The following is a 26613-nucleotide window of genomic DNA, read 5'->3' as shown; positions in this document are numbered from 1 at the left end:
AGAGCGTTATGTTCTGATATTAAGGAATAAGAGCAGAAAAAAATGTGTCTCAATCACTATGCATCTTTCCCCTCTGATTCTGGCCAGTTTGGATGCAATTCACACTGGTCTTGGACAACAAGCAATAGCTGCTTTTTAGTGGAATCATGTGATTTTTGCTTCCTCCAGACTGAAGAAGTGTCAGCCACAGTTCCCTGTCAGTTGACTTCAAGTACTTCTGAGAGCCAGTCTTATCTTTGACTTTGTGCTTTGTGCGCAGGCATTGTTGGCAATCCAATTCAGTAATGAAGCATGCATCTATTATTTTTTATTGGGGGCATATCAGGGAAATGGATCGTTAACTTACAAGCCATTTTTATTCCTGCCTAGATTTACCATTCTCTTGAGTCCAGGGGAGAATTTTGAAATTCTCTATATAGTATGTCTTCTTGACTAACAAAGTTTTGTGAAGGTGCTGCATTTCAGTGTTAGGAGGTGCCTACCTGTGCAGTTGTGTAGTTTTACTTTGGTAGGTAGCTAAAGTTACCTTTTGTGGTTTGGGGGTTTTTTTGCATCCTAAGTGCAGTGATTTTTTTCTTAACGGTGTCAGGATTCAAACTTAACTTGAGAAATAAAAGTCTGGCGTATTCTGTTCTCCAGTACAAATGGTAACAACATATGTTTTGCAGGCCATTTATCATTACAGCTGGATCTGAAGGCAGATTTAACTGAAATCTGTCCCTGAAATTGCAAACTTGAAGTCCTGACAAATCCTGTTCAGCTTACCTCTAGGCCAGAATGCATCCAGACTTTTACTAGTTTTTAAAAATCTCTCAATGACTTCAGTTCTGTTTGTGTGGATAACCAGTTGAATGTATTTTTCTCTACTGCCTTCACCTAACTATTCTCTGAGGGCTTGGAAAGCTGCTAATGGAACAGAACCCCAGCTGTGGATGGAACATGAAACATGGGAAGAGCAAACAAGACTAAAAAATTAGCGTGCTCTGGTGCACGTGTGTGTGAGTAGAACTTTAAATGGTCTCCAGATGAGTGGATTGGTACATTTTCCTTTTCAGCAAAACATTGTGAACAATTAATTCCACAGGACACAGGGTCTGCTGGCATCTGTAGGAGCAAAACAGGTTTTAGCAGTAACTACATAAGAAAAGGGGGGAAAAAAGGAAATCTAATGTTTTGGTTTCCTCACAAGGTATTTAAATGCCTATGTGTTCTGGGCCAGCTGGTTCCAATTAACCCTGTGCATTTAGAGCAAACGATCCAAACAGGTTTTGGAGACATCTGTTGTAGTATAGAAGAAGGGGAATAGGAGGGAAGTCAGTTTACAGAATATGCATCAATGTGTCCAGATACTGTGACCAAAAAGGTACCCTGTCTGTCAAATACAGTCAAGCAAGGAATTTATGTGTCTGTTCCTATGCTCTTTATCATGTTGGTGTAGCTAGGCCCCACAAAGCAGAACTTAACAGCTGTTCATCTTTTTCCAAGAGGAATATGTGTGGCATCGCATCTGTTGAGTCTAACTTCACCCACGTTTTGCTTCACATTAAGAAGTTGCCTATAATGCCACTGCTTCCATGAATTTTTGTGGATGCAAAGTTCTTGCAATCATTTTTGTAAAAGCTGATTTCAAAAAGGGGAGAAGCATGCAGAGAAAATGGCCTCATAGGAGACTGAGAGATTTAGCTGAACAAATCCTGTTTCATACAGCAAGAACACATTTCACTGCCTTCCATGGCAGCAGCTCAAAGATTTTTATCAGGTTTTCACAGATGAGGAAACTGAGGTAACAGGATAGGCCATTTACTTGGTCAAATTGTAAGACAGCTCTCCTGTCCCCCCAAAAAATCATTTGTATGGGATGTGCATTTTATGTTAGTAAAATCAAAGGGTGTTTTGTTAAGGCTTTCAGTGGGAGAATGGATCATGTAGAACTCTCTCAGGATTATTGATACAGCATTACTCATTTATATCCAAGTAGAAAAAATCAACCCCAATAAGCATAGTTTGCTTGGAAGAGTTATATTATTGCTACTGTTGTGCAGGCAGAGAAAATCCTTCTTACAGAGTTATTGCTCTGACAGCTTCATCTGTAGAGTTAAAAAGCAGAGTGAATCCATGACCTACAAATGGCTAGCACATTATTTTTACCCTTCTGGACTTGTGAAGCCCTTAACAGAGAAAAAGATGTTGCTACTAATGCTTCAGCCTTCAGTTTGAAGAGATTGTACATTGAAAAATAAAGGGAAGGGAAGTACTCTTACCAGTTCCTGGTTTTGTTCAAAATGGACAAGCTCAACTTTTTATATTATTGTCATGATCACATAGACACCTGCACATTTATCACTGTTTCAGTTAAGCCCCATAGACTTTAACACCAGACAGGATCACTCTTAACACTCTAAGTTTTATTTAAAGACTGTTCCGGGCATGATAAAATCTATTTCCAGGAAAGTGGGGCAGAGGCATAAGGATAAAAGCAGAGGTGTGATTATCTCACAGCTACTTACATCTGTATTAGTCAAAATCCCTGGCAAGCTACCCAAATGTACTTGTTCCCTTCCAGAGAAACAGACACTACATGTAAGTGAATAGCTTGTGTTAAAAATGTTAATCTGCTAATTTAACTCTGCCTTAGTTTTCACATTTATTTCATTTAATCACTCAGTGAATATAATCCTCATAAGCATCTTGCAAGAAGGAAATGTACTTTGTGAAACTCCAAATTCTTGACAGACACGGAATAGTTAATGGCTCTTGATGTTCAGGTATCTCCCTATCCGGTTTAAAAAAAGAAAGTCTGCAAGTACTTGACTTTATATTTGATTATTCATGTATCATCCATAATGAACAGAAGCAATAAATCATCTCTAACTCTGATGATCCTTTGTAATACTCACAGCTTAAGAAGCAGGTTCCTGTCTTAAATCTTTCTAAAAATAACGATTTGACAAATGACAGGAGGATCTCTGTGTCTCTTTTTTCCTTTATGACCATGAACTGTATCAGTGAATTTGAAATTAACTAACAGGTGGCACTGCAAACTCTTTAAGAAATCAGTCTCTTGGAAATCAAACATGAGCAATGTTCTCCCCTTGAGAGATTGCTTTGTGCCTGTCCTAGGTGATGATCACAGGCCATGATCGTAGGAGTTACTTTATGATGGAGACACAATGCTGTGTAGTTGAGACTGTATCTAGATTTCTTCAGATGACTGAACAGTATCAGCACTTATCTACTTGACTTTTAAAGAGACGAAATATTCCAAAGCAAGTTTGTCAAGTAATTTTAGCACATGGAATATTGCAGGAGAGTGTGGTGTGTAGCTAATGTTAGGCGGAGAGGGAGCCTTGGAAAGTGTTCTGTTTCTTTTGGAGCTGTCTTTAGGAGAAGTGGTGCATCTGTTTCATTTCAAGGCAGAATTAAAATACATATCTTCTGAAAAATGTCAAGGACTGGTAAGTGGTGCTTTTTCACCTCCTGCTGCCATGCTGTGTGTCCTTAGAAGTGCTCTTTTTTATCTCTAGTACACTGCCTTTTGATAGTTTTACTCCAGAATAAAAGAAAATTTGAATGTTTATGTGGGAAATTTTGATTAAGTGTGCTTAATCTCATTCTTTAAATGCAAGTGAACAGGTATGGAAAGAGCATTTGCTATTGTGATATATGCACCAGCTTTGTTTGTACCTAGCATGATTACGAATTGCATTGTTACTATGTTGCATTTTTTGATGACTATAAAACAGAGAAGTGCACTTCTTTGTATGTAAATGAATTATATCTGAAGTTCCAGCACTGGCTTCCATTACTGCTGGCTGCTATGGTGGATGGCATGTTTCCACATGGGGCCACTAATGAAGAATAACTGAGGAGTAGGTGACTCCTCTGGGGAGGAGGTGATGACCTCAGATACCCTTTTCTTCAAGCTGAGCTAGACATCCTTGGGAGCTAAATGTCACCAGTGCAAGGATAAGGTCCCTCTGCAGCTGCAAGGCCCGATGCCCTGGTCCTGCAGGTTGTACATGGCTTACATGAATGACCAGGAAACATTTTGATACGTATTGCAAATGGCAGACTGTGTGAAAACTCAGCTGAACAGTAGTCAGCATCCTTGAAGCTGACTCTGGGTTTAAATGCGGAGGACAGCAGTTTGCCTGGCCTGTGTGCTACTAGATGCTGGCCGGCAGCCCCCCTGCTCCTGGCAGTGAGTGCCAGCTGCTGCCCCGCTTTGCCATTGGGTGGGATTTTTCTTTTAATGAGAAAAGGGACCATGGCCAAAACTATCTCTTTCTGAGACAGTTTAGCTAACTTGTATTCTTTGGCATTTCTAATGGAAAGTACTGTAGTAGTATACATAGTGTGAAAATGCATGTTTCGTAGATCGAGTGTAGACCTGCCCACAGCTTTACAGCAGTAGTGGTGGGTATGAACTGGTGCATTTTTTGTGCTGTTTAGTTACATCTGGAAAGAATACCTGTTTTATCGGTGATGCCTCCTCTTCAGGACTTCCACAGCTCATTAAGACCCAAACTTCTCCTGTTTGTTATGTGATGCGACATGTCTGGGTTAGCTTCTGGGTCCCAAAGATGTGGGTTTTGCTTTGTGTGCTTTGCTCATGTTTATAGGGGTAGTAACCTGAGAATCCTCATTTCGCTATGCTGATGTTCTTCTCAGCTTTAAAAAGCAGCTAAGGTTTTAATGCTGCAGTAGGGCATTTAGGATAAAAACTATTACCTCATATAGCACCTTACTGTAGCACCAGGGCAGACAGTCTAATAGGGCTTTGTAATGCAGATACTGTCATTAGAACCGAGTGAAGCTGCATAGTCACATTACAAGTGCCGAGAGTAACTGCCATAAAGGCAAATTCCAAAACCAGAAGTCTTGAGTTCCCATCTCAGTATTCCTGTGGGGTGTCTGGACCCATTTTCCCTGCTCTACACTTCCTTTTGTAATCTATGACTCGTTTTGTGTGCTGTATATTCATGCTATATCACTGAGAGATAAGAAGCTAGAAGTCTCAAACCACTGAAGAAATAGAGCCTTACTGCACCTTTCCTTAGCATGTCTCTGATTCTGTGCTTTGGGGAGTTGTCCTCTAAATCTAAAATCTAAATCTAAAAAAAAAAAATCTAAATCTAAAAAAAAAACCCCACCACAGAATAAGAAAGGAAACATTGCTGCTGGCTGAAATAGCATAAAGCCCCTCCAGCTTAAAAGCTAATACAGACATTTTTTTAAAGCATTCTGCATCATCAGGTTAATCCTTCAATACTCGGAAGAATAGCTGACCTTTCAGCCCTTAACTTTGTGGTTAGGCAGTTCTGGTAGACCTTCCTGTAAAGTCCAATGTGTCATCTTGTATGCTTGGAAAGCCTCTGGCTGAAGCTGGCTTTGCCACCAGATAAACATGGTTGGGCTGAAATGCATCTACCAGATTTAACAAAACCTTGACCCCAGGTGATATATTTTCACCTTGAAATGTTCATCTTTTTTGAGTGTGTCTCTGACATTCTGCATGCTGCAGCTCAACATCTTCCTAACATAGGTAATGGGTTTATTGCAGATGTCAAGCAGCCACCATGTCCTAATACATTTCTATAGATTTTTGTGCTGTACCTGCATTAAGTAATAATAATTCTTACAATCTTTGCTGCAAATTTTAATATATATATATACACAAATATGTGTGTATATATATATATATATACACATATATATTGAAATTTTGAAACTGTTTTCATAGGACCGTAATGTTTCTGGAACACATTCCTGTTTAAGCAAGGCTTGTTTCAGTTTGATTTAAAGAAATGTGACTAAGTTAGTTTAAAATCTCATTACATGTTAAAAATAGTGCAGCTGCTGATGGTAGGCAGACTTTTCCTACAGCTAGATACTCTATTTGATGTTAATTTGGAAAGCTCACTGCAGGCAGGGAAGAATAGAAGAAAGGTCTTGACCTGTGCTTTCATACTCTAAGAAAAACCTCCAAAATTCACAGAAATGCTTCTGTACAGCCCTTACTCATTGTTTTGCAGGCTACATCTTCTGCAGGTAGGGGAAGGGGTAGCTTCATCAAGGAACAAGAAGAAATGCAGCTTAAATAGTAACCATCCTAACCACAAAGTGGGTTTAGGTTCTCTCCAGCTGCTCGACTTCAACTGCTGCAGAAATAGTATAGATTGATTGATTTCACTGGAGATACTCTCACTGAACTTCAGCTGGGGATTGAACTTGCAGATTCTAGAACCTCTGTTTACTTACTGTGTGTACCCTATCAGTATCATTAAGAGGAAGAAATGTGAATTGATAAAAGAGCTGAAGGTAAATTAGGATCAAGTCCTAGGGTGGAGTAACATACTTCATTGATGTAGTGAGTAGCAAGCTTTTACGTACATCATTAAAAAGTAATAAAGGCTCTGAAGCTGGCAGTTTCTGCAGGGATAAATCCCCATACTGGTCTCGCATAAATAAGAGCTGAGTCCTTATGCGCAAAATAGAAGAAATACTCTCATTTCTTGAAGTGAAAGCAACATAGTTGTAGAAAAATAATTTAACTGTTGTTTTTTTTTTTTTCTTTTGCCCCTTAGATTTATTTCATTCATGATTTTGTGGCTTTTAATTAAGCAAGACTTTCACAAATTCATAAAGTTTTCCCATGGCATAAAAAAAAAGTCAAATATGCTTGCAATTGTAATAAATTGTTACTACAACCGTATCATACAGTAACAACTATTTTAAGTGTGACAATTTTTTCAATTTTTTGTGCATTTTATTAAAAATGGACTTTACCCTGTGTTCCATGATGCTTTTAGAAATGGTGTCTTTGTAAAGACATTAAGGAGTACTTTTGCTAGGGGTATGGAAAGGCAATCCAAGTAACAGGTTTTTTTCTTTTATATAGTACAATTGTAAATGTTTAGAGAAAAAAATCCGTCTTTTTACTGTTCACATAGCATCATGCTCAGAGATGTGGGTTTTTTTCTTACGTTTTGTCATAATACTAAATATACTAACTACATAATACCAAGATAAAATGTTAGTCATAAAAAGTTAAGACTTTTGAAGTAGCAGTAGCCATGACAACCTTCAGTCTTCTGGGTGCAGTACAAGGTCTTTCACAGTGTGGTTGGATAGCTTATGCTGCAGGTGGCTGGAGAGAATGTTACTGTATATAGTAAAAATAATTATGACTTCATTAGAAGACTACTTTTTCCAGGTCATGCAACAAATTAGCAGCAAACTGCAAGTCAGGAAATTAGTTGTAAGTGCTATGCTTCTTCCATCAAAGAATAGGTAGGGACTGTTGTGCAACCAACGACTATTAAAAGAGGCAAGTTTTGTGGATTTTTCTTTCTCTTTTCTGTTTTCTTCTCACATTCTGCTTCCTTTTCTTCCTTTCCTCCCTTCCTTTTTTTTTTAAATTTTTTTTTTTTTTGTTTTCCTGTTTTCTGCGCTTGATCATCCTCTGTACTTAGTACACACTTCATGACTGAAATCAAGTAGGCAATTTTGTGCACATTGACTTAGGTCGTGGGAAGAGGGGTATGAATCACCTGTGGTGGCACTTCTGTTGCTGGGCTCTTGAAGCTGAGACTAATTGAAAATAACATGAAGTCAGAAACTGATAAATTTGCTGCAGTTTCAACTTGATAAGTTAATTAATACTGTTTTCATATATATAGTGCTGCATGAGGCTAATATTAAAGATAGGAGTTTTTCAGGTGAATGCCTGTAGTGGTAGGTCTTGTGGTTACAGCCTTACAGTAGCTTCTATAGTTTTAATCATATCTGGGAGTCAAAGGAACCTTTCATCCATCGTTATTAACATTTCAGCTACACCTGTGAATTTGAAACAAATGTCTAGGTGAAAACCAAGCAAATAAACTCTTTTTTTTAACTTGCCTGGGAGATGTGCATGTGTTTTAACGTCATTTGACTTGTATTCATCTTCAGCTGCTTAATTCTCACTATAGTCAGCTGGAATAATTCAGGTGTCTTGTGATACACATCTTTCATGACTTCAGAATTGAAATATGATGTATTTTCTGAAGGGACCTAAGGACATGTGGGGTTCACCAGGGATATATTTAGATGAGTGATGTTCTCTCAAGCACTTTTGGTAGTCAGCAATGCAGCTAGGAATGGCTGAGTAAAACTGTCTCTACTGTAGTGGGAAAATAATCCTTTATGCAGAGGTTAAGCTTTGTACATAACCCCAAAGGTGTTTATGATCATTTATTCTTGTGAATCTATAAATAATAGATTAAAAGGATATCAGGAACTGTAACTGCCAAACATAAAAATTAGGGCTTTCCACAATCTTGTAGAGTTGTTATTAAAATAAATTAAACCATAGTTTTGGGGCACTCAGTTTAGGTATTAATGAATATGGTGGGGAAACAACATTGTGAAGAATTTAATCTTTAGGCAGGATACTGTTTTGTGGTAAGACAGTCCACAGATTGCACAGTAGAGCTAAAGCAAAGTAAAAACCAAGTCTTTCTTAGATGGATAGTGCTCATTCGGTACAGCGAATGAGAAAATCATAATAAAGCTGAAAATGGCTCAGAACCAGTAAAGGTTTATATATATCATACTGGATATATACAGAGAGTCTAATTAGAGTTACATAGTAATTTTAATTGTGTCATATCTTGTATTTTTTAATAGGTCTCTGTAAAACCTGTTACTCTCACAACAATTTTATGCATGCAGTTTACCTTTTATATCTGTAAAATACAAAGGTGTGTAGACAGTTTTAGAAATAACTGTAGATAAGTAACACATTAGAAGGAAAATTATGGTTAGAATTAATTACAGTTTATATTATAATAAATTTATAAGTATAAATTCATATATATTCAATCAAAGAATAAATATCTTCAATTTAAGACAATTGCTTGATTAATTCTTTGAAGTTTAGGGAATTTTTGCTTTTCAGTTGAACAATAAGAACACAGCTAATCTGTATTTTTATAGAGTCATTTGGGAAGGAAATAGGAAAAAATTGTATCCAGGCAACAGCACTTTAATAATTTTACAGCTCCTTAGGTCCACTTGGTTTATGCAAAACCATTCCTCGGCAGAAAACAACATCTTGCATAAACTACTTACTTTGTACAGGTTTGTGTGCATTTCTGGTGGATGTAAGCGTTCCTCCCCATTAATACACAGCTAGCAGTTAATAAATTAACAGTTAGTTAACTTGTGCCTGTATTCTTAGAGACATACACATCAGGCTGCACTGGCAGCAGTGTGAAGTGCAATGGATCGATAGGCAGTGGTCTTTGTACTTGAATGCAAGTGTTAGGTGCTGGCTTTCAAATGGCAGAAGGAGATCAGCGTAAAAACAAACAAAAAATAGGATCTGGTGGCATCTGCTTCTGGGAGGAAGCCAATGCAAGAGCCTTCTGTTCTTGCTCTTTTGGGGTAGCAGAGACCTGTCCCTGAGCCCACGCATGGTGACCCAGCCTGCTAAGAGAGAGGTCAGCGGGGCATTTGCTCTAGTTCCCCAGAAACAGTCATGGAGGGCAGGGGACAGGGTGGTAATGCACCATGGACCGTGACAGTTAATGAAGTTGTGCGTGCAGAGTGAAAACCTGGGAAATTCCAGGGAGGGAGGAAGAATCTAGGGAAGAGGAAGGTTCACCGGGGCATTTCAGACTATCTGGTGTGGGGACAGACTTGTGCATGGCAGCCCTTCGCTACGGGAACTAAGGACAGCCCGGCATGCGTGGTGGTGCTGCCCACACGCTGTCAGTACCAGCATCTCTGTTAGCCAGGTCAAACTGGTCTCTACTGGAAAGACCCACAGAAGTAAGGATCCTGCTTGTGGTCCAGCATCTTCAGTTAGAGTTTGCTTTTCCTTTTTGTTCATTTGTACAAAATAAGAGAAGAGAGAAATCTGGCCCCAGGAGGGCTCCTTGTGATCAGCACAACATCCTGATACAGCGCACAAACCAGCTGACATGCTGCTTATTTGTATCTCACACAGCAGTGTGAGCAAGCAGGGTAAAAATGTGATTATAATGGTAGAGTTCATATATTAGTTATGTAATGGCCCCTATTTCTTTACTGAACCTGAACATAATTATGTTTTCTTATATGTTTGACTGTACACCTGCATAGAAGGTTAATAACTTCTGTATTGGAAGACAGTCTTCTCTAAGGTGTTCTAGCATATAGTATGTGAGCATGTCAAGGGTGAGGATGGACTGCATTACCTGTACTTTAAAGGGTGATGTATGTCTCTGATTTTGCTTTGGAACTGTGGCAGATGAGACTACTATGTTTCTTTCTCTTTGGCATTAGTACGAAGCTGCAAGTTTGTGACGCTCCACTAAATCTACCCCGATAGGGCTATCACTTCCGATACCACATTTTCTCAGGATCACCAGTTTTTGGTATGGCTTTTCTGAAACACTTCTGATAAAGTTTTAATATTTAATTTTTTTTATTTCCAAGGCTGTCCCTTGGACTTTAAAATCTTTTTTTTTTTTTTTTTTGTTTTTAAACTATAAGCCTATCTGTACCACCATTAAAGAAACCTGTCTCATATACTAAGAACAACATGCATCTTGAGGGCAAAAATGGGAAAAGGGGTAAGTACAGAAGTATGTTGAGATCTTGTGCTTTGTGGCACTAAAGTTTTCATTATTCCTTGAAAGGAATAGCCTAAATAGCCAAGTTTTTCAGGAGCTATTGTTTTTAGCTAATTTAATGAAATAAAATGCACTGACATTTTCCCAAGTATTTCAGGATGACTCGGGAAGCTCATTGAACAGCCTATAACCAATACTAAGGTACAAAAGTAGAAAAAGAACTTGCTCATAATTAAGTTGTATTTACTGATGAGAAGTCAGTACACCTCTGTCTTAATGGTCTTAACATGATATTGCAAAATATCCTGTAGTTCTTAAAGGAGAACAGAGTTTCCATTTTTTCTTTTGTTTTATAGCTGCTTGGGATCACCTTATTTTGCAACTGTGGAAGGATTTACTTCTATTTTAACTTGTCTGAAATATTTTTTTCAGCTTCTACCTCATTGAATGTTTATGACAAAGACATACAGTGAATTTAAAACACAGATGATTTATTAAAGATCGGGTAACAACCTCTATTTAAAAGCTGCTAAACTTTTTTTCATGGCAAAAGGGATAATCTTGAAGTTGCATATCTTTACAGAGATATGCAGTGTGCCGTGTATAGTGATCCCATGTAAATCACACACTATCTATACTGAAACATTCAGGCAAAACTGACTGTGAAAATTATTTATTTTTAATTGTGAGTTACCTGAAAATCTGTGGAAACTTGTTCATAAAATAAAGCTAACCAAAACTGAAAATTGACTTCTGGTTGTCCTTGCTTGCTTTCTCACAGTCTGAAGGGGTGAAGTATCTATCCATCCTTGGACAGTATTTGCTTCAGAGACTCCCAGTGCCCACCTACCCTCTTTATTTTGGAACTGTCTGTGCAACACTGCATAGGAGATACACCATAGAGTCAGGCCTGGTGTATTAGTTTTCAACCTCAGCAGGCCAGATTCTGTTTTTACATTGTATAGAGCTCTAGAGCAAAGCTGTCATAGCTTACTGGGTTCTGTATGTTTCTTCAGATAAACTATTTTCTTGCAACATATGACTCCTATGAACCATGCAAAGCTGAGAGGGAGATGTGGGACCTCCATCACTGGCAATCTCACAAGACAGCAATTTAGTCTGAAGGCTAATTCAAAGGTTCAGCAGAAGAGAGAACAGAGCTGACCTGCTGCTCCTGGTAAGGAACTAGTGAGCAGTGTTCTGTGTAACTGGAGCTCATGGAGGTCACTCTGAGCCTTGCAAATAATGAATTAGAGCAGTGAAGCTGAGAAATAGCAAACTTAAATCACTGTCTCAGGACTTTCCTGCCAAAGAGGCATCTCAGCTTGAAAGCACTCCACAATTGACTAAAGTGTTTTGCTCAGTGCTGTGTTAGGGAGGCTGTGAAAAGCAGATATTTCTTCCAGAAAACAAAGCAGAATTTAAAGCCCCTTCAGGGCTGAGATTTCAGTGTCACCATTAGCTAAGTCAGAAAGTTTTTGTTATGTGAGAGAAAGGACTGATAGTTTCCTGAAGCAAAATTCTGTTTGATATAAAGAAAAGAGGATTTAAGACTAGAAGTCTACACTATGAAGAGACAAAGACTTGTCTGTCTTGGCTTTTATGTCCTCAGCTGTCACAGTGGGTCTCTGTAGGCAGAGGACTTTCTGCATAGAATGTAATCATAAAGTTATTTTTCTTTTGCAGATGGTGGTAGGGAGAAATTTAAATTGTGTTTTTAATTTTCTGCTTTAAGAAAGCACAATGGTTCTCATTCTTACACTGCTGCAAAAGCAATGTAAAATAGTATAAACTATTTACATGAAAAAAAAGAGGAAAATCAGTCCTGTCAGTTGAACTGATGTTTACACGTTTGAAGAAATTGCTTCAAGAAAGCTGTATTAAAAGGATGATTTTGGATTCTATGAAGCAACATGTGGACATATAACAAACCAATTAATGTAATCTAGTGTAACCTAAGATCTGTGAATATATTTTTACATGATTTATTAAGGTCATTAAGTGACCTGTCTGAAGGCCGTTAAATAACTCAGCACTGGTAATGAGGTTAACAGACTTTGGTCTTAAAGATCATCTTGTATCAAGATGAATGGTGTAGGTGGAGCTAAAAGTAATGATGCTTTTGGTCTGCCGCAAAGCCTTCTGCTAGCCTGCTTATCTCTACTCAGAGAATTGATAAAATAAAACCCTGACCACATATAGGGAATTAATTAGTCTTTTAACTTCGAGGGGTGTTGGCTGTGAACACAGAGTGATATGGCAGCTTATAAACCCAGCTTCTGCTGTTACCAATCTGGATGTATCTAGACTGTTGTAGGGGTTTATTCCCTGAAAAAGTAGTCTCTCTGGCAGTTCATCTGTGTCTTCGATTAAAAAAGAACAAAGTATTTTTTCTCATGGGCCTGTTTGATAGCATCCTTGGGATTGTGTGTTCTGGTAGGTCAGAAATTCAGTGCAGCGTTTTGTCTGTGCTGTGTTACAAACGGAATGTGGTAATGCAGTGTATTTGCAAATGGATTTGTTTGTGTGATGTATTAGTGTACAATTATATCAGTATCCTGATTCAATACGTACAAAACAAGAGCACTGTTTTTGAAGTATGTTCCCTGTGAGCCAGTTTCATAAATTGAAGTTGCTTGCTAATGAACTTGGCTTTTTCTTGGGTTTTTTTTCCAGCAATATTGTTTATAAATTCAAGGTTTCTTTGATATTCAAATGGATTGGTATTGGCAGAAAGTGTATTATAATGTTTTGTTTACACTGCAGAATTCAAAATATATTGTTGTCTTTTCCATTTTCCACAGAGACCTTCTGGCAATTCTACCTGTTGGTAGAATTGATCCTGGCTGAATTAATTGGTACGTGAGCCAGCATGTGCTAGACTTCCTCAGGAAAACGTAAAGAACTGTACCAATTATCTTTGTTTCAGCTATCTGATTACAGGAAAATTAGTTTAACATTCCTTTTATTCCATTAAGATACGTTATTTTAACTTCTGGAGAAGAATCCTGCACTGTTCCTTCATCTGCAAAGATTTTTAGGTTCTTGTTCATGGGATAGCAAATTTGGGGACCAAAAATCCTGGTTTATATTTGCAACTATATAGGAAGTATTCTCGCAACTAGGCAGTTCCCATTAAAAATAACATAATTTAGGAAAATTAATACAACCTGTATATTTAGTTACTTGAATACCCAAACAACTTTTAACCTTAATATCTACAAAAATTCTTGGAGTTTGATACCCATAAGACTGAAGCTATTCAGCTTTGACTAATAAGATACCATTAGAGACTTACAAAATAGTAAAGAATTGGTACAGAATTCTAGGGTGGGAAGACTCTGAGTTGTGACCTTCTGGTGGCATTTTGTAGATGTGATGTGCAGAGGCACTGCATCATTTTGTTACAAAGGCATCTTTTTACCTCTCAGGAGGTAAAGAGAGTATTTATTGTGACCCTCACTTTCCCATCAATCTTTGTACCTGTGCAGCGAAATGAAACTGCAGTGTTTACTTTCAGAAATGAAACCCTATGGATTTACAAACTGTCCCAGAGTTTGCAGATGTTTTCTGCAGGGCACATTGTGGAATGTGTACTGCATACGAGATGTGGAGCACGGTAAGGCCCACATCTCTGATTGTAAACCCTGAAACAAAGGTAAGTTGTGTAGATCAGGCTTCAGAATTGTTTAGAGGGTTGGCAGTCAGCTGTTTGAGGACACTGATGTTATCTAAAGGTTCTTTCTAACATACTCTAGGATTGAAAATACTCTAAAAACTACAGTGCAGTTGTGAGATTTCAAGTATGTCACGGAGAAAAATGTATGTCATGGAGAAAAATGTGAGGAAAGTTTTTTTGACTAGTAACTGTGGTTGGCATTTTTTCAGTTTTACATACAAGCTGTGTGCTTCTCTCTTAATTTGTGAGGAAATATATGTATTCTGATGAGCAGGTATTGAACTGGTATATCGTAGGTTACCTGCTTAATTGCTGGTCACAATAAACTCAAAAACCCATCAAAGATCAGGGAAAGATCCGAGGAGTGATGATTGGTGAAGGAACTCCTGTAACCTAGTGCAAAGTACACTAAATCAGCATTTGGCATCAAAAACCACCAAATAAAATCAAAGACCATCAGAGGTGAGTGGCTGGATCATTGTACTTAATGCAAAAGCTAAGATGATTTAAGGAAAAAAACCTCCCACCCCAATTACTAATTGAGAGAGGTCCTCCTTATGGTTTCAACTGACAGCAGAGAAATCCTGTACTTTTTTGGCAGAACTTTTGTACAACTTAATCCATTACCAGTCGCTGTCCCATCAAAAGATACAGTTACTTCTCTGACATAGAGTCTCCCCATCTACTGCATGCAAGAATAACAAGTAAGAGCAAAATTATGCCTCTTGCAGGAAGTTTGTGAAACAAAATCGATTATAATGTGTTGCTGAGACCATTGCCAAGTGCTTAGGTGAGATTATGGATGTTGAAAGGTTTTTCCAGTTCAAGGTCTTGCAAAAATTCAGCTTTCTTTTTGTTGCCATGAAGATCTTTTCCACCATAAATATAAACACAGCAAACATTTTAGATAGTGCAGAAGAGCTAAATGGATGGAATTAAGAAAAACAGTTTGTACTGTATCAGATTCCAAGTGTTACTGTAAATTTCATTTCATACTTAAAGGAAAAATGTCTTATCTAATGGTGTCATAGTTTAATCCTAGTCAGCAACAAAGTACTACACAGCTGCTCACTCACACCTTCTGCCACAGTGGTGTGGGGAGGAGAATTGGAAAAAAGGTAAAACCCGTAGGTTGAGATAAGAATGATTTAATAATTGAAGTAAAATATATTACTACTACCACTAATAATGTTAATAATTGTAATGAAGAGGGAGATAATAGAATAAGAGAAATAAAACTCAAGGAAACAAACAAACAAAAACCAACCCCAAAATGATGCACAATACAAATCCTCACCACCCACTGACCGATGCCCAGCCAGTCCCTGAGAATCTTAGCAGCCTGATCCACCTGATGGTTGTTTTGATGCTCTTCAGCGGCCCAACTCTTGGGTACGTGAACATCTATGTGACATACCTTCACAACCAGGTTCTCCATCTGGCCAGTGATACCTTGCCACAATGCAGCAGCCCAGGTGGGTTTACCTTTGTGCTGCCAACTGCTCTGCTTCCTTTGCTGCAACCACCCTCACAGGACATTTGCTGCCATCCGTGAGTCAGTATAGAAGTAAAAGTATTGGCCACCTTTCTTGTTCACCAGTGTCTAAAGCCAGCTGGATAGCTTTCACCTCTGCAAACTGTCTCGATTCACAACTTGTCAACTTTCTGCAGCTTGTCATAGGGGACTCCATAGCAGCTGCCTTCCACCTCTGATGCTTTCCTACAATATAGCAGGACCCATCACTAAACCAGGCATACTGCTTCTCATTTTCTGGTAATGCGTTATGCAGTGGGGCTTCTTCAGCATGTGTCATCTCCTCCTCTGGTGACATTCTGAAATCTTTGCCTTCTGGCCAGTCCATGATCGCTGCCAAGATTCCTGGATGACTGGCATTTCCTATGCGAGCTTGTGTGAGAGCGTGACCCACTTACTCCATGTAGTATCAGTAGCATGTTGTGTGGAGCAGACCCTCCCTTTGAACATCCCACCCAGCACAGGCAGCCAGGGTGCCAGCAGGAGCTGCGCTTCAGTACCAATCGCTTCTGAAGCAGCTCAAACCCCTTCGTAAGCTGCCGGTATATCTTTTTCAGTTGGAGTGTAGCGAGCCTCAGATCCCCTGTATCCCAAGCTCCAAAACCCTAGGGGTGGGCCTGGAGTCGGTCTCCCCTGGTGCTTTCTGCCAGAGGCTCCAGGCAGGGCCGTTCTCAAGTGGTTTGTCTGAGTTTACCTCCTGTGCAACTACAGGAAGTACGTTGGTAATTTCTCTTTGCAAAAGTCCTAACATTAGTACTGAAGAAAGACAGTGTTATAATCATGCACATCTTTTCTTGCCATTACACAGCCAGCCAGTGCACACGGGGGTTAATTTGAGACAGGAACAAATGTTGAATCCATTCAGGATATTGAATATTTGCTTGGGATGTAATCCTTGTCCAGTAGCTTTATGTACTGCTTGAATTAAAAAAAAAAATGTTTTGGGTCTGTGTGAGACTGAGGAAAAATAATAACGTGAAACTTGGTTTAGATGGTTATTAGAGGGAAAGAGTTCAATTAAGGGCATGATAAATCATTTTAACACAGTATTAACTCTTTTTAGGTCCACGTTAAATGCTGTTTCTATAGTAAATAATCTGTTGTATGTGACTATTGGTAATAGCACAAAAAGATCCTGATACCTGTCCAAAGTCTTAGGGTTTTTTATAATAAAAATCCTTATTCCTGGGTCTGTGGCATCACATCCCTTTCTTACTTAGTTTCTACTTAATAGAATCATTTTAATTTGGCTGGTGCCTGTCTGGAAGCCTTAAGTCAGTCACAACATGAAAACTGGACTATGGAGCATGTGAAGGATTCAGCTCTGCAGACCTTCCTGTAGTATTGAGAGTGCTGTGTCAGCCTTGCTAATTGCAAAGATCCACCTGAAAGTATGAAGAACACATCTTTCTGTTGGCAGGTGTGACTGGGTTGTGTCCTTCGTGCTGCAGACCTCAGGGCAGGCTGCTCAGAGGCACTGTCCTTCAGCTAGCCAAATTCAGACCAGTCCTTCCCGACTACCCAAGGCATTTTGATGCCTGTTGCAAAGGTGGATTCGGCTCAGTGTTGAACTGTAAGTGGAGTATAGACCTTCAGTTTATAAGGAGAGGTGAAATTCACCCCAAGAAGAAATTGCTCCAGTCTCTTTCTAATACACGTACTAGTAATTTTCCTTCCTGTCAACTTCAGCTGAAATGTAGACCACAGAATAATGATGATAGTGCATATTCTCTTAATATGTTAGAGATTTTGCTGGTATTGCCTCCTTACCTGAAAACCACTTGTTGGTCATTTTACACTCTCTCTGGGACTCAGCTCCCTCATGTCCAAACCACCTGTGCTGGTATTTTTTATACTGGTGAATATGAGCTGCACAGCTCACAGCTCCATGCTTACATTGCTGTTTCAGGTATCCTTTTTCATTTTAGATTGATGTAAAAAATCTCTGCACGCATTAGCATTTCTTTTGCTCTATGTAAGTTTTGTTATTCCGGCTTCTAGCAATTTCTCTTCAGTTTTCTGTTTCTCAGCTGTTTAATTTTCATAATAAATTAGTTTGTTGCTAGTTGCTTTTGTCTTTTTTTCTGCAGCTTTGATGATTGATTATATTGTCTTTACAGTTCTGTTCCATGTGATTTTCACTTGCACTTGTCAGTAGATATCCCTTTCATTTCACAAGTAAGAAAAAATAAAATTTTAACCTGTATTTCTTGGAAACAATACTATTATCAACTTCACTGACAGTTTGAGATTTGTAAAATGACATTATAGGTTTGAGAAGTAATTGTCATTTTTAACATGACATGTCATGGTTTAACCCCAGCTGGCAACCAAGCCCCATGCAGCTGCTTGCTCACTCTCCCTCACCCAGAGGGGTGGAGAGGAGAATCAGAAAGGAGTGTAAAACTCGAGGGTTGAGATAAGAAAAATTTAATAATCTAAACAGAATAAAAAGGTAAGAACAGTAATAACAATAACAATAATAATAATAACAATTAGGATGGAACCATGGGGAAAAAAAGGGTAAAATCCCAAAAAAGGGAAAAGGAAAAAAAACCAAAAAAGTCATGCACAGTACAGCTGCTCACCACCCACTGACCGATGCCCAGCCAATCCCCGAGCAATGATCCCCCCTAGCCAACCCTGCAAGTGTATATACCAAGCATGACATCCCATGGTATGGAATACCTCTTTTGCTCGTTCAGGTCAGCTGCCCTGGCTGTGCCCCCTCCCAGTCTCTTGTGCCCCTCCAGCCCTCTGGCTGGCAGGGCCCGAGAAACCAAAGTCCTTGACTTGGTATAAATATCACCCAGCAACAACTAAAAACATCTGTGTGGTTATCAACATTATTCTCACATCATAGGCAAAACACAGCACTTCAGTAGCCACTAAGAAGAAAATTAACTCCATCCCAGCTGAAACCAGGACAGTAACTTAGAACTGTTCATTCCTTAGGGAATTGACAAATACATTAGCATCTGAAGAGAGAGAGGGTGTTGTAGTGAACTTCTTTGAACTGCTTGTCTTCTCCAGAAGTGGGGCTGAAGTGCAGTCATAATCTGTAGTGCAGAAAAAAAAGGAGAAAGGGAGGAAATAGCAATAATTCATACACAAAGGAATCTGTGCTTTGTTTCATTCTGCATCTGAGAGTCTGAACTGTCCCATGTCCTGGTCCTGTCTAGCTCCCTGGCTGGTCTGTACCTCTTGCACCTTTAAGATGATTTCCTGCATTTCTCTTCCTCTTTTTTTCTCTCTCCTCTTTTTTTTTTTTTTTTTGTAAGGGCGTCTGTGTAGTAAAAGTGTACCAGTGTCTGGCAGGTCAGCTATTAGTAACAGTGACCTGAAAATCTCTGGCCTTTAGGCTTTAAGATCACACCTCTGCTGCATCAAGGGCACTGAAAGTATTAACCGGTGTATGTGAAGTCTTTGCAATGTCATGTGGTCGATAGCACTAGATCATGACCAGCAGCACTTTCTACATCTAAGCTAATGCACTTCAGCCATTCTGAGACCTTTCGTAGACATAGATTATTAACCCTGGGTAATGATTTCATTATATGAGCAGGTGGTCTGTAAGGTGAGCTTGAAACCAAACACATTTTCTTTGTAGGGTTAAGTGAAATTAAGCACTGAAGTGAGAGTGTAGTGTACGCACATCAACTCTGCAAAAGGTGAATCCAGGGAGAATTATTTTCATTCACGAAGTCTGCAGATACTCTTTAGTTGTCTATTACAGAATGACATTTAAGCATCTACTGCTGTTTTTAGTTTTGGTTTTAAAGCTACTCTTTGAAAAGTGTTTATATAGCCCTTACAAAAACTGAAAATCCCTTTCAGTTTGGTAGTGTTAGATGTTAGAAGCATGGTGAACTTGCAATAAATTGGTGGTGTGTCCAAGAAGAAAGAAACCCACACCACCATCTGTAATGAGAGAGCTCTGTCGTGGTTATGAAACACAGCTCAAACATAGCATTCACTGAGTCATAGCTCTACCACAGTTCATATAACTGTTGTAGGTGAAGCTAAACTGTGTACAGAGATGCATCTTACAATTTTTCATATTAAGGATTAGCTGGGCCTAGGTACAGATATGTAACTTGCAAAATGAAGCAGAACCATGGTTCATCCTGAACAGTCTTCAGACAAGTATGGTAACTTCTAATGTGTCTCCAATAGCTGCAGTAGACAATAGCAAAATATGCCCTGTGTCTTTAATATAATTAATGTAGAGCTTCATGTAATGGTGGTATTCTCCAGGAAAATAAGATCTGTATCAGCATCTTGAATATCCAAGGATAGTTATGAGATGTCCCTGTTGACAGAAGCTGGCTAAATTAACAACAGCAGTTACAGGCTGTACACCCTTCTTATGCATGTGAGTTAAAGTTTAATCAACACAGTTATTTTAAGGAACTGTCTTGTAAAGAAGAGAAAGCATTTTACTGGAAACCTTTTTTTTTAATAATTAAAAATTTATATTGTGAATATACATTGAATATGTTTTTTATCTCTGAGTGTAAATAGGGATCCTGAATAAAGAGAGATACACACTATAATTACATACATGTTTTACAAAGGAAAGTAGTAGCATTCCCCTTTTTCTGAGAAACTAATATACCAGCAGGTGAAATAATGTGCCCAAAGCAGTGCAGCACTGATCACTGGCTGAGACTTGGGACAGGTGTTCAGATTCTTCACTGTCACTTTACAGTAGCTTTCCTGAATTTCTTCTATGTGCACGTTATAGTGACATAATATTGTTACATAATGTTGCTGGTTACAATATATGTTTATACTTGCACTTTTAAAAGTTTCAGACATAATATTTAATATATATGGTTGCATGTTAATTTAATTTTCATTTCTGTGGAAGTCCTGTCTCTATTAATTTCTGATTTGGTAAAAAGCGCTCTCATGTGCCTTTTCAACTCTGTATTTGATGCAAATAATGTATCAATTCGATCAAACTGTGCAGCCAAACATTCTGACACTTTCAGTGCATCTTTTCCTTCTGTCTCATCAGAATAGCAAATTGTGTATTTTATGTACAGGAGCTTCAGTGTTTGTGATGTCTGTTTCTTTAGTGTCACTCCTGCTGCACATAGATTATTCACCAGAAGTGTAATTAGTAAAATACTTCAACAGCTGAGATTACTGGCAGATAGTTCATCTCTTTTTTACAGATACTTAAGGGAGAGAGACCTGTGAGAGTGGGGGAGAGAAACAGCAGCAGTACAGAGAAGCTGGGATTTGAAGAAGGGAAATACAAGCGTGTGTAATGGCTGAGAGGAGCACTGTGTTACCTGCAAACAGTGAAAAAGCTTTAGAGGAAACTCAGGGGGAAGAATAGAGTTCAAGTCATTGGACCTTGGATTACTGTTTTACCGTAGGCTAGCGGTACACTATGGCCAGATAAGGGAACTGTCTGTAGCTGAAAATCTGTAAGCCTGAATGGGGCTGGACGTCTTACTGTACCTGCAATCTTGCATCTTTTACAGAAACACCTTTTAAAAATACCCTGTGCCCTCCTAGTTGGCGTAGGAAGAAGTCAGGCAGCAATTCCTTCAATAGTGGGGAAGTTTGTGCACAAAAGATGTGTCAGGATCTGTTTTGTGTCAGGGCTGGGGCTACTCGAAGATGCTTCAAAAGTCATCCGCAGGTATCAAGGCTTTTGTTCTGTCTTTCTGCTTGGGTCCTGTTATTTTTGTTGATGGCATTGTATAATGTCTGTCTTGTGACTCGTGGCTTACCGGACACCTTCCTAAAACAAAACTAAAAGAGCTAACCTGGTAATAAATTGGACAAGCTAGTAATAAATGCTTCTTGTGTGGGAAGTGAGAGCAAGACTGTGAGTGAGAGTAAGACTGAATTATGATACCTCAGAGAGCACCCCTCAAACCCAAAAAATGGGGAGAAAGGCACGTCAGGATGGATATATGACTGACTGCACACCTGGGATTTCTCCGCTCTTTAGCTGCCATTGAAAGTGCTTGCAGAAAAACAGAAGCAAGTTGAGGTGTGGATAGCAGTTTCAAACTTTCTACTGCTCTATTGGTAATGTATTTCTTCTCCAAGACATAAATTTCTGTAAAACCTAAAATTGTATAATAGTAATTAAAAAATGAAATAAACTTGGAATGAAGACACTTTTTACTTCTGAGTTGTTGCAATAAACCCATTATCTATGATGATTTCTGTGTGGGAATGGTTATTAAAGACATTATACAAATCTCTGTATGATTAATACTGTTTCCTCTCTGCGCAATGCTAATTTAGGTCTAACACAGGAATGAGGCTTCTTTGTATGTGAAATTGGTGACAGGTAGATGTTAAATATAAAGCATATGTCCACTACTTTGCTGAGTAAGTGTGTTTACATGACCTTGTGACCTTTCTTGGTGTGAATTCACCATTTCGTCAAATAATTAGTGCTCTTTTAAGAAAAACAAAAAAGCTGATGTGTCATTGATTTGACAGACCCGTCATATTTCCCAATGTTTTCAACAGGCATCACTATTGGAGAGTACAACTTTTACAAAGGTGTTGATTTGTTGGTTTTTTTTTTCTTTGAGTGTGCATAATTTTGGGTCCTAGCACTCTCTTTTTGATTTTTTTTTCAATGCATACTCACAGTTAATGAATCAGTACAAGATGATGTACTGTGCCTCTGAAACTTTATGTTAACCTGTGGTGCTTGGTGGTTATCAGCCTTGAAGCCAGCAGATTTCTATTTCTGCATGTATTTTGAGATGACACTTCTGTAGCTGTGCACTGCGGTTGTGGCCTAGTGATGCCCTGCTGTCTTAAAAGCTTTTCTTCTCTAAATATTTAATTTGAGCCAAGCTAATTTAGGAAACCTGTGCCACTGGCATCGGTACAGAAATTGGCCTAATGCAGCAGTCAGCTTAATGAGCCTGAAGACAAGAACTTAGATATGTTTTTGCACGCACTATGTGCATGCAGCAGCTGCTCACCTGTCAGGAAATACCTTATATTCAAATCAGTAAGACCTGCCAGTTTTACTGTAGCAGAAAGCAATTAAAATTTACTTTAGCAATTAACCACATAGTGAAAAGATTATCCTTCATTTCTTTAACAATATTTTTTTTTTACAAAAACCTGGTAGTAATTATGTGCAGTCTAAGGACATATTTTTGTATTTGCACACTATTTTTTACATGCAGATGTAAACCGAAGGGAAGTTGTGAGCAACTACAACAGAATTAAGTAACAATTCCCTCTAGCATTGTATAAAATGTTAAATGATTTGGTATGCTGCCATTCCTGTGCGTAGTGTTCAACTGGACTTTTTACTGGGAACAGAGTCTGAAGTTTAAATACCAAATTTGTGGTATGTTTCCTACAACAAAAGATCTGCCTATGGGTTGGGTCCAGTCGGCATATCAGACCCTCCATTCCTCTCATAGTGGAGTCACTGGATGATCCAGCTATTTTTTCATTCATCTAATTGTTCGTGCAGACTGTAGCATCTCAGCCTGGTTACTGGGATGCTCTCAAGAGCCTTGGTAAAATTACATTAGGTGACATTTTCTGTGCTTTCTTCATGTCCAGATTTAGTCATTCTGCCCCAGAAGGCAATCAGGTTGCTTTGCATTTGATAAATCCATGCTGACTGCTTCCAGTCACATTCTTCTCCTTCATGTCCCCAGAAACAGCTACTGAGAGGACTTGCTGTATGATTTTCATAAGGACTAAAATGAGACTGTAGTTCCCTGGATCTACCTTCCTGTCCTGTCTGGAGATGTGTGCAATATTTGCACCAAATTGTTCTCCCCCAGTCTTGCATGACCATTCCAAAATGATAGGGTGCACCCTTGGTATGATGTTGGCTGGCTTGCTCAGCAGCCATGGATGCAGTCCATCTGATCGCATGGATTCATAGTAGTCACATTCTCTCAAGACAGCCCCGACTTAATGCTCTTCCACTCCCAGTAGCTCCGCTCCTCTGAACTGTGGCATAAAGTATGGAAGACATTACTAGTGGGCACCAAGGCAGTGAATGCACTAAGTACATAGGCCTTAGCAACCCCCCTTGCAAGAATTCCTGCCCTGTTCAGCAAGGGGCCTCTTACTGCATCTCTTGTTGTCCCTTGCCAGTTCTGGCTCCAGCTGAGCTTTCAAGATTCCCAGCATGGTCCCTGCATAGCCAGGCAAGGTTCCTATTTTTCTTCTTTGTAGCCTGTCATTGCTGCCATTGCCTGTATACAGCATTGAAGCTCAGCTGAGAGTGCCCTCCTTCACCAAGCTGATCTCCTGACATGTTTGCCTATTCTTCCGAGCATGGAGACCATTCTTGTGCTCAGAGGTGGCTGCCCTTCAAGGCCCGCCAGGCTTGCTGTGCTCCTTTGCCTTCCTTCACTGCCTCCCGTGGTTCCACATCTACCATTTCCCTGGACAAGCTGAGGTCACTTGCTGTCCACAGCACCGTGCAGTGCTCCTGTTGATAAGCCAGATTTCCCAGAGCTGGCTGAGTATCTTTGATGTGGGGCTGCACTGTGCAGTACAGACGTGCACATGTGCCTCAGCGGTGTCAATCAAGACATGTTTGATACTACTCACAATTTAGTAGCTTTGTCAACATCCTTAACATCAGCAGGTTTTGTTGCCTCTGTTGGTCAGAGTATTTCCATTAGGTAATTAGGCATGTAGAGTTGAAGATAGAGTATGAGAGTGGGATGTCTAGACGCCAAGGTTTCACTTGCTGACTTAGTCCTTAAAAAATTCTACGCAAAGGAGCTGGGGTAAAATGCAGCAATCCTATGCAGTGCATTGCAATATTTGTCTGAAATATTCACAAAGCCGCAAAACCTGTCTGAAAACCTTTACCATTTTCTTGATTGGAAAGACTGACAGAAGGAATGGATGATTATCATTCTGCTGTGAATAATTGGCACTTATTTTAGCCTTTGTCAAAGCTGATGATTTAAAAGTAAAACCTTTTATTAGGTGTAGCAGGCTACCATAAAGTAACTCAAACATCTCATTACAGTGCAGTCGAAATAGGTAGTTTATACCTTGTGGCTACATACAAAAGAAAGGAAGATTTGCTGTGTCCTAGCAGCAGCAAACCGTGATGAGTGCCAGAACGCCTTTGCCTGAGTAAGCACAGTTGATCATTTAACTTCTCAAGAGCTATAGATGAATGGCTTTTTAATGGGTAGTTAAAACAAGAAACTTTATATTATCACGTCCATGGATCATGAAGAATTTTTTTTGCCATTTTTGCTGGGCAAACAAATTGTTTTCCACTGGTGTATTTAGTTACTGTAGCTCTCTCTTTCTGGTACCTTTTTAAGTGAGAATCACCCAATGAAAACTCACTGATGCCATGGTAAGGCAAACCTGGTGGGTTTTGATTTACACATACGGAGGGAACCACACGTTTTGCATTGGTAATGTTGTCTTCTACACTTCTTACCTTACTTTATAACCTGAACATATTGACTGCTGACTTAGTTCTCAGTGCTGTCAATATTGTGATAGATAATGGGTTTGTGAACCAACTTGTCATCAACCTCCAGAGCAAGGTATCTTCCATAGCATCTATTAAAAGCACAGCACACCTAGAAGCTCTGTAAGGAATAATTCATCAGATAAGGAAGAGCATGATTTTCTTGCTGTATGCAACTTTTCGAGATTTTGAGAAAATTTCCTAACTTGCATGACACTGGAAACAGTTCTGAGGTAGCAGAGAATTTTGGTGGAAAAAGCTGAAAGCAGCCTACTGAAATATGTACTGTTCATGCATATTTCTCCTGTGAACTGGCTGATCTTAATCTCTCCTTTCAGACCTCTTCCCCTTTGTGTGAGTTCCTTCTCCCCCTCCCTCACCTCCAAGCATAACTTTCACTGAACAGCTAAGGCTGTGAGACGTCAGAGACCCATGTTTTAGTCTCCTTTGTAAAAGAAACTCTTTGAACTTACAGTGTCACTTGTTATGTCCGGTTTTGAACAGAATTTCTGTCCTGGCATGGAGAAAACATTTCTCAGGTTATAGTGAAATGTAGAATCCTGTAAAAAAAAATAAAGTCTTTTGGGCCAATTGGCATTATCTGTCAAATAACTATTTGAGAAATTCATAAACATCTTTAAATTTACTGTATAGTATACTGGTAGTTTCTATTTCTGGTTGCCATCCACAAACCCTAATCTATGAAGATCTTTCTGCAGTTATTAAAGGCATTGATGCTGTGGGTTCCCAACTGTTTTTATGAAGAGCATCTGAATGATCAGAACCTGTTATGTAGAAGAAATTCCGGGGAAGAACAAGACATTGTTACATAGCTGTAAAATCTGAGCTGTTTAAACAGAGCTCAGATCAGTCATTTCCTTGATTGTCTTACACGAGATGCCCAATGTTGTAATAGCTTCAGTTCTGTTGCTTTGTCTACAGTTTGCAGGAGGCTATAAAGCTCATGTGTAATGAGGAAGGTGAAAGGATTTTAATTTTTAGACTTATCCTTGGGCAGCTTGATGCTGGAAAAGTTTTGCTGCATTTTGCTTGTCAAAATGAAGGTATACATCTCCTCAGCACTAGTGTCAAGCTGATAGTCTTGATAGATTGAACTAGCATGATGATGTATACTCTGCATAAAAATAGTCTTGGCTTTACCCAGGCAGACTTACAGCTCAAATAAGCAAGAGGGTGAAACATTGAGGAAGAAAATACCACTCTCCAAAGAACAGTAACATAGAAACCTTAGCAGCCTCATTTCAAGAAATGGCTAGCTCTGTCAGCTTGGATGGTTAATGCATCTGGTTCCAATCCTGCGGTCTTT

The 26613-nt window shown here is 39.1% G+C and overlaps 1 protein-coding gene across 2 annotated transcripts in view; it reads left to right on the top strand.

Moving 5' to 3' along the window:
* SH3GL2 (SH3 domain containing GRB2 like 2, endophilin A1) overlaps window positions 1–26613 on the top strand; it is a 101956-nt gene that overhangs the window by 35885 nt on the left and 39458 nt on the right. Inside the window, exon 1 of one of the 2 annotated variants that reach the window (XM_056325135.1) lies at window positions 3312–3455. The exons of the other annotated variant lie outside the window; for it this stretch is intronic. Within the exon in view, the coding sequence (XP_056181110.1) occupies window positions 3327–3455 (129 nt within the window). The 5' untranslated portion in view covers window positions 3312–3326. Of the gene's footprint in view, window positions 1–3311; window positions 3456–26613 lie in introns of those variants that run through there. 2 annotated transcript variants of the gene reach the window in all.

The sequence above is a fragment of the Falco biarmicus genome, chromosome Z (genome assembly GCF_023638135.1).
Source record: "Falco biarmicus isolate bFalBia1 chromosome Z, bFalBia1.pri, whole genome shotgun sequence".
Lineage (NCBI taxonomy): Eukaryota > Metazoa > Chordata > Aves > Falconiformes > Falconidae > Falco > Falco biarmicus.
Note: the sequence above shows the minus strand (reverse complement) of the source record. Positions and strands in the feature narration are given on the sequence as shown.